At 37.3% G+C, this 9,407-nt stretch overlaps 1 protein-coding gene across 1 annotated transcript in view; it reads left to right on the forward strand.

Annotated features, from left to right (window-relative positions):
• The window catches only part of LOC144979774 (Golgi-associated plant pathogenesis-related protein 1-like), a 23,053-nt gene extending 19,439 nt beyond the window's left edge, over positions 1 to 3,614 (forward strand). The window contains exon 5 of the mRNA XM_078926849.1: positions 3,048 to 3,614. Within this exon, the coding sequence (XP_078782975.1) occupies positions 3,048 to 3,250 (203 nt within the window). The 3' untranslated portion in view covers positions 3,251 to 3,614. The remainder of the gene's footprint in view (positions 1 to 3,047) is intronic.
• The last annotated feature ends 5,793 nt before the right edge of the window (positions 3,615 to 9,407 follow it).

A 9,407-nucleotide genomic window follows, 5' to 3' on the forward strand; every position in this document is an offset into this window, starting at 1 on the left:
GTCATACCACGAGACCACATAACCACACATGACAAATGAGATCATGTGGTTAGTGGCGTTGTTAAGATGAATAAATAAAATCATAGAATGTTTTTATTTATTCATCTTAACAACGCCACTACCACATTATCTCATTCGCCTGTAGTGTTTCATTAATCCTGTTTTGTTGATAAAGGGGAACCCGAAACGTCCATTTTATCTGTTTTCTTCTATTAAATTGAAGGTACCGTGGCCTTCGTAATATAACGATGGCTACGGTCAAACCCTCCAATAGCAATCTATAGATAGATCGAAGTTGACGTCACTCAGGTCTTTGTTATTTTATTTATTTATTTTTTGCCACCCACGTTTATTAGTAATTCTCACTAAACTGTATTAACCAGACTATAAACGTTCAAGGTTACACACAGTTCTGTGTGTTGGTCCGTTTTACTTCCGGATGGCAATGTTTTGAGTTTCTTAGCCAAGCCCATACTATCTATAGATAGAATGAAGATGACGTCACTCAAGCCTTTGTTATTATATTATGCTATCCGCGTTTGTGAGTGATTCTCACTAAACTGTATTAACCAGACTATAAAAGTTCATGGTTACACATAGTTGTGTGTGTCGGTCTGTTATAGATAGTATGCGCTTGGCTAAGAAGCTCATAACATTGCCATCCGGAAGTATAACGGACCAACACACAAAACTATGTGTAACCATGAACTTTTATAGTCTGCTTCATACAGTTTAGTGAGAAGTACTCATAAACGTGGATGGCAAAAACAATAACAAAGACTTGATTGACGTCATCTTCGTTCTATCTATAGATAGGATGCAGATGACGTCACTCAGGCCTTTGTTATTGTTTTTGCCATCCGCGTTGGATTGTCTCAACTAAAATGTATTTAACCAGACTATAAAAGTCATGTTACACAAGTTTGTGTTGAGTCCGTTATACTTCCGGATGGCAATGTTGTGAACTCCTTGGCCAAGCGCATTCTATCTATACTTCCCGATGGCAATGTTGTGAACTTCTTAGCCAAGCGCATACTATCTCTAGCATTGATGATATCAAATCAGCTGAATTTAAGCTATCATGGATCTCTTCAAAGATCGCTTCAACAGTTTGATTTCAACCCTTGACTATCGAGTTGTAATCCCACTCCACTCCATTGGATTGAGTTCAAACAACACACGGATTTAGTGGAGTCTTCATGTTTACCTTTGTTATAACAACGGAGGGTGTTGTTAACGTAGTTATGTCATTTGCAGTGGCGTGACATGCTTACAGTATAAGGTGGTGCCAGAATCAGAATAAAATGACTTAAAACATGCTTTATTTGTAAATACAAAAGAAAGGAAAAAAAATTAAAGAAAATACTTACTCAAAGAAGTAAGAGGCGGTATATATCGTTTCTCAGTTTTAATTTTTTTTTTAAAATGCTGTAATCCATTTTTAAAAGATGGATGCGGTGCCAGGCACCAAATCAACCAATGTAGCCACGCCTCTGGTCATTTGTTACACTTTTTATCAATTCGGTATTTTGTCAGAGTGAATCTAATATTGAAAATTGGATGAACGTTCAAAGTCATTAAATTTCATTAGGATACAATAAATGCCCATTAAGAGTAATGAATACAGTTTCTCAAGCTACCCGTCTCTTGTTTTGTTTTCACCGGAGACTATAATAAAATTATAGAGACGTGAAACTGAGAGGCTCCTTCCGGATGTGGGTGTTCAATGTCAAGTCGGTAAACAGAGCATTTGAGAAGTTATGGTATATATTTAGATAAAATACACACCATTTCTGCCTGCTACATCAATCGTACACACAAAGTTTGTAGTCTGAGACAATTTAATGAGAAAAAAACACCCGACTGAAGATAGAAAGCAGCCAAAACTGCGGCAAATTTAAATGTAATTTAAATTAAAATTGTATAAACATTTTGAGCGAGAGGATGTTTACCGACCTGACACGACCTTACATAGATACGCATCTTCGGCTATTAAAACCCTATTGCCACTTCAGCAGTTTCGCGTCTCTATATATCGCTATCTCCGATTTTCACTTTAACTTCTATTTTTGGAATCTGGTTCACCCCGACATGATACCGGATAGAGACGATGCGTCACACATACACACAGATAAGGTGACTGCAATCCTTGTATTGTCGTGTCGAGTGAAGTGAGAAATGATGTCGTTTTACTGCACCGATAATATAAGACATCGTAAAATATTATGTTAGAATAAAAACTGTATCCAGGTTTGATGGTTTTATGATGTGTTATAAATAAATATAGTTCTATACATTTACATGGCGACTATCATTGATTGCAACCACCGGGTCCTAAGCCTTTCTCAAGGGTTGATCAATACCAGGGGTCTTCAATCGACAGACTTTGCATGTTCAAGGGGTGATTTTTTATTTTATTTATTTATTTACTTATTTGTTTATTTATTTATTTGTCACGATGAGGGTCATTTTAATCAATCTATATTTGAAGGACAAGTTTTCTGGCCAAAATTTTAAATACGTGTTTTTCCAGAGCACAGCAGTAAACTTGCCCAGGGAAATTACGTCGGGACCCCCCCCCCCCCCCAAAAAAAAAAAAACCCAAAAACTAAAAACAATCAAACAAAACAAAACAAAAACAAACAAAAAAAAACAAAATACAAAACAACAACAACAACTGAAGATGTTTATGTATTTGGTTCTGTTTTGGGCTATTAATGAAACGGAAGCGAAGGCGGGATCGAAGATAGATGTGTGTATGTACGAGTATATCTCCGGCGGGATGGCCAGGTGGTTAAGGCACTGACTGTACTTCCACCCGAGATCGAGCCCTGCTGTTGACATCTCGATGCTTCCTTGAGCAAGAATCATATCCCCTATTGCTTACATTATGGTATTGCACTTCGGATAACGCCCGTATTAACCTGGTCTATTCTTAGGACATACCTTAAAGATAAATTTCGCCTTTTTTTGTTTAATTTATTCCTTTTATATATCATTAAAAACGAAAGTGCAACCATTTTTTTTTTTTTTTGTCTTTCGTCCAGGTCATTTTACCAACATGGTCTGGCACAATTCTGTGGAGACAGGCGTGGGAATGTCAAGGTCATCCGACGGCCGGTGTGTCGTGGTCGTCTGCTACTCGCCACCCGGTAACGTGATCGGGGAATTCACCGCCAATGTATTGCCTCGTGCTTCGCTGGGCACTGCATCGGGGGTCGACAGACGCCTATCCATGAAGAGACTCTAGGCGTTTTCTATAGATAGTATGCAGATGGCGTCACTCAGGCCTTTGTTATTGTTTTTGCCATCCGCATTTGTGAGTTGTTCTCACTAAACTGTATTAACCAGACGATAAAAGTTCATGGTTACACAGAGTTTGTGTGTTGGTCCGTTATACTTCCGGATGGCAATGTTGTGAACTCCTTGGCCAAGCGCATTCTATCTATAGATAGTATGCGCTTGGCTAAGAAGCTCATAACATTGCCATCCGGAAGTATAACGGACCAACACACAAAACTGTATGTATCCATGAACGTTTATAGTCTGGTTAATACAGTTCACTGAGCATTACTCATAAACGCGGATGGCAAAAAACAATAACAAATACCTGAGTGACGTCATCTTCGAACTATCTATAGATAGAATGCGCTTGGCCAAGGAGTTCACAACATTGCCATCCGGAAGTATAACGGACCAACACACAAACTCTGTGTAACCATGAACTTTTATAGTCTGGTTAATACAGTTTAGTGAGAACAACTCATAAACGCGGATGGCAAAAAACAATAATAAAGACCTGAGTGACGTCATCTTTGAACTATCTATAGATAGAACGAAGACTGGCGCTGATATGACCTTATGTGTTGCGAGCACCGTAAAACCCTTAAAAACAAAAACATAGAACAAAGATGACGCCATTCAGATCTCTGTTATTGCCTTTTGCCATCCACGTTAATGAGTAATTCTCACTAAACAGTATTAACCAGACTATAAAAGTTCATGGTTGCACATAAATTTGTGTGTTGGTCCGTTATACTTCCGGGTGGCAATGTTGTGAGCTTCTTAGCCAAGCGCATTTTATCTATACCCAGATAGAGTTTAAGGCACATTATTCCACCCCTCCCATTGGAAACCCCCATCTTTTATTAGTAGATTAGTATTATTTGAATAATGCTTTAAACGCGTTGAATATAAAAAAAATATTCAGAATATTTCCGCTAAATTTATTTGCTTAAAATAAGGTTTAAAAGACAGCTGATTGGTTAGTAAAAATATGTAAATTCATATTGTTTTTATTTGGGTCAAAATTTTCATACTATCAGACGAAGAAAAAAACACTGTGAGAATGGCGAATCATTTGGAAGGGATCGACATTGAGGATATTTTGAGTAATTTTTGCTCTGAGAAAAATACTTGAAAACCAGATTATAGAACAGTAAGGCCAAAAGCATTCTCTAATCGGAAATAAAAACAGAAACGTTGAGTCAATCCATCCAGTACAGCAAGCTGTTCATGAAATTCGTCAGCAAAAGACAAACGAAGTCCAGAGATCCCGATTCGTCCATGTATCTGACGTGCATCTTCGCAAGCTCGTGAGGTATTTGGCGCGATAAAAATAACTCATTTGATAAATCCAAACCCATTGAAAGAATCCTATAATATGTGACCCATCGCGTCTAACTGGTAATTGTGCTATGTGATTAAATATAATACTCACAACACTTGTCCGCCATGGCTACAAACAAAACTACAAGCAACACTGATTAATAGAATTCAGTGAGAACTGATCGTCCAACTGGCAGTCTAAAATCAATAACGAAGAAGCCGAAAAATGACTTCACTTTTTTCCCACAATAATCATGTCGGAACGATCAGATGAAAGTCAAGATAATCTAAATCAGGGAAATTAAATTCAATAAAATAATAAATTCTCTTCTACAGGACGGACTGAAAATTTCTCTGTCGTCAATCTGTTTTTTTTTAAATTTTAGTTTTCCTTTTTTTTTCAAGCTGTTCCTGTTCTATTCATTTTTGTTTATTAACATCGTGGTTTACCACGACAAAATAACTTTTTGAAGCGTTACGTCATACAAAGCCAAAATGACTAGAATTATGAGATTTTAGTTTGTAGCGCATTTCCACGGATTTGCCATGCCCGGTGCGCTTCATAATGTTCATTTATCATTCTCGCAACAGGCGATGTGGACACTTTTTTCTATTTCATACAGGACTAGCTGTCTGTTAGGCGTCATTGTTGTACTAACACACTACATTATCAAAGCATCAGATTCATCCGGACTTAGCCCCGTTATTTGAGACGATTGGTCAGCAGTTCGTCAACACATCTGAAGGCTTGCTTCATTATACGTGTTATGATGCGATGACGCACAACTAATGGTGAACAACGACACTTAAAATTTTATTTGACGTGCCATATCGGAGTTTGTCGGCACTTCACACTAGTCAATCCGTATTAACTTGTTTACAATATACATTAGCATAATCGGATAAAGTGTGGAGGTCAGATGCCAAAGGTCATTGATAACTTGTTTGATCATAGCTATATTATAATTTGTTATTGGGAAATAAATGGTAACACATAATGGATAGGATTTACGATTTGACCATGTGTGTCACATCCAAACCATCAATTTAGTCTTCCATTTCGATGTGACAGATTTTTTTACTTTGCTAATTTCTTGTTTTTGTTTTGTTTTTGTTGGGTTTTTGTTTGTTTTTCGGGGGATTTTTTTGGGTTAAAAAAAACAGAAATAAAGTATTAGACAAGAATTAAAAAAAAAATGTACAGCTTCTGAAAGGAGGAAAATAGTTAACACAGAACTTTTCGGGCTTAAAACCCTTCTTCAGCCAACAACACCCCCCCCCCTCCCGCCCCCCAAATAACAAACAAACAGACAAAAGAGTGTACCTACTTCCTTTAAGATCTTGGTAGACGGGAATAAAATTTTCTACTCTTCCGGTTATGATCAAAGATGCCGCAAATATTCGGTGTTGTACCTATTAACATCACAAAACGATCGTACCTTTAATCGATCTATTAAAATAATATAGTAAAAACACAATGGCTCTTTATACCAAAGACCAAGTCTGGACGGATAATCATATCAGTTATACAACGCCAGTCATATTATGTCAATATATAAATATGTGCATTAATATAGCGTGTTTTCAAAGATTTGCTAGAGTCAACGTGCATCAAAATGCTTCAGTCATTCCCCAATTGCCTGGAAGGTGGTCTTTTTGTACTATCACGTTGATAACATCCGTCACTGCCTAAAGCCAAGTACTCAATCACACATAACCTAGTGGCTAATATTATGTGTGCAAGGTGTCTTTCTATTCTCATGAACAACGCAAGGGCCACCATTTCGTTTGCAATCACGGTCAAAAATCGTTCACTGACCATATTCAACATCGCTTGAGTTTTGTTACGAGACAAAATAAACTGTCCTAAAGCCACGCACATCACAAAGGTGGGGGTTGGGGCAGGGGGGTCACTTTAATCGATCGATATTCAAAGGACGAATTTTATGGCCAAAATTTTTACTGCGTGTTTTTGTTTGTTTTGTTTCTTGTTTTTTTTTTTACACAGTGCGACACAATATATTCCTATGAATTCAATTTTCCTGCATCTAAATCGTCCGACATATTACCGAATTGAGAAAATGGATCACATAATATTATGCTGCCAACCGTCTCAATTCGATGTTTTGTCGATTTGGAAAAATCCAGAAAACTTAATTAAAAATAAAAGAAGATAATTATGAGCTTTGATGAGTTCAAAACGCTTCATAAAAAAATAGGATGCCATTTGTTGAACTACAAAAAGCTAAAAATAATTCATTCCAGTGACATTATTACCGTTATGAGTCGACTTGCCACATCATGTAGGTAACGTTTAGGACAACTTTTAAATCAAACCGGCTTTGTGGGTTGTTTTTTTTTTTTTTCCCTGTATGACACTTCTTTTCGGACCCGTAAGTCTCTGGTTCGAGTCCTGATCTGGGTGGCGCAAAGTAGAGTCCTTCTGTATTCACGTTCTCTTACAACATTTAGGGGACAACGTGGCTCAGCGGTAAGGTCTTTGCTTCGTAAACGAAAGGTACCGAGTTCGATCACCCGCCGCTGTGCCGTGTGGCCTTGAGCAAGTCACCTCGCCCTAGCTTAATTTGTGGTGCTGTACTGCGGCTGACGCCTGGATTATTCCAGTCATCCCTTGGAATAGACCCTAGAGACAAACATCCCCTATGAGATGAATAAAGGATATTTTATGTTACTTTTGATTTATTTATATATTTTATTAGGATTAGAATAAATGTCTGCCCGGTAGTAGCGTTGTCTTTGTAGAAAAAAAAGGAACAACGCCTAACACAGGCGTCAGGTTCAGTTTTGTTGTTGGCTTAGGATCCCTTGTAAAGCGATATAAGCATATTTAGTGGACATTGCGCTATATAAAATCTAAAGTTTGATGTGTTTTAAAAAAAAGAGTAGACGTGATACATCATTGACCACTTCGTGATTTGTCAGCACTTCTTTGACTCATGAGAAATTAATAAAAGGAACGAGGCGAAAGGCGTGAAGTCAATGCAAGCCACCGTGACAAAATCAAGGTTAATTATAGGCTTCTTGTTTGTCTATTTCTGGTACCTACCAACAACCTGGGGTTGGGAAGGTACTACGTAAAGAAGCTTTTTATCGTTGTTTCAGACCCTGCAATGGCTGACCGGGCGTAAAGATTCATTTGATGACGTAATAGAAGTCACTGGATTAGGTCCCCCCTGTGAGAGATGTTTTCATTCCAGTGAGTGGGTCAGTTCGTGTAATGTCGTGTCAGCCTGACCGATTAGGTTTGAGCGGGTGGAATCGAAATGGGGGCTAGTGTAGAGCAGTATAATTAGGTGCCCCAAACGTAAACAATAACAAGTTGCTAGTGATTTTCGTTAGGGGCCGGAAAAATTTACGCACAATATAGGTCTCCCAATTTTGTAGTTTTGAGTTGTAGGCAATACACTTTCAGTATTGAAAATATGTTTACATAAAATCTAACAGTTGCAGAAATAATAATATAAGACTAAATTATTCTGAAAATCAGGCTCCGAATAATTCTCGTTTTGTTCACACCAGCGCAATAATTTGCTCTGGTCTAAAAATAGATAGACTGTAAATTTTGATAAATTTTACCTTTTGTTCCATAAAATATCCATATCTAGACATTATTTGATGCATGATCGAGTATTTATGAATATGTGTTTCTTTTGCCACCTAACAGCCAAATTTTAAAGGTTATTTTTTTCTATAATTTACATTGGAACTTGAGCTGTCAAACATGTGGTTTGCCATGTGCTTCTAGACCTTTGTTTACGTTATGGGCACCTAATTATACTGCTCTGTAGTTGGTATCGATGTGTGTGATAATCGTAACAGTATTGATTGATTTGATCAGTTTGACCATTATTTTTGGACCTGTAAGGAAAATTGCCGTTGGTGCCACAGATATAATCCTGTTGTGATGCCTTTTGTTTGTCAGAGGTAATCAGAGTATTCACGACATCCGATCCAGCAGACTTAGTTCATGTCACAAAAGGTGTAGGTGATGGATACATACAGTCACTTCTACTACTTCATTCGCCCCCCCCCCCCCCCCCCTTCCACCCCATGCTCCAACTGCTTCTACTACTAAAATAACAACAACAACAACAACAACAACTACTACTACTACTACTACTACTAACTACCACTACTACCTACTACTACACTACTACTACTACTACTACTACTACTACTACTACTACTACTACTACTGTTACAACAACAACAACAACTACTACTACACTACTACTACTACTACTACTCTACTACTACTACTAATACTACTACTACTACTACTACAACAACTACTACTACTACTACTACTACTACTACTACTACTACTACTACTACTACTACTTCTGTATTACTGTTTTAGTCACGGTGTCGAGGCTTCAATACGAAATCTATCGTGCATTGACCTTTATTATTGGTATTTTTTCACGCAGTTGTCTTGATTTGGAGCACACGCTTCCACATTCCATCACTTGCCCAAACCCTCTGTTATTTTATTATATTATTTCATATTGTATTGCTATGATCATTAACAATACCATCGACGAAGTCTCAGGTTTCTAGTTTCTTTGTCATCTTTAACAATTTGATATTGATGCTATGCATTTAGCTAAAATACTCACAACCCTTTAACATTTACAGTCTGATTGATATAATTTAGTGAGAACTAATCACCAAAAAGGCTGTCTAAAATAATAACAAAGAGCTGAGTGACTTCAATTTTGTTCCTTCTAAATAGAGTAAAAATTTTCTTGCTTAAATGTCTTTTAAAAGTTTTTTGT

The sequence above is a fragment of the Berghia stephanieae genome, chromosome 9, assembly GCF_034508935.2.
Source record: "Berghia stephanieae isolate SIO BIC M18660-M18661 chromosome 9, UCSD_Bste_1.3, whole genome shotgun sequence".
NCBI lineage: Eukaryota > Metazoa > Mollusca > Gastropoda > Nudibranchia > Aeolidiidae > Berghia > Berghia stephanieae.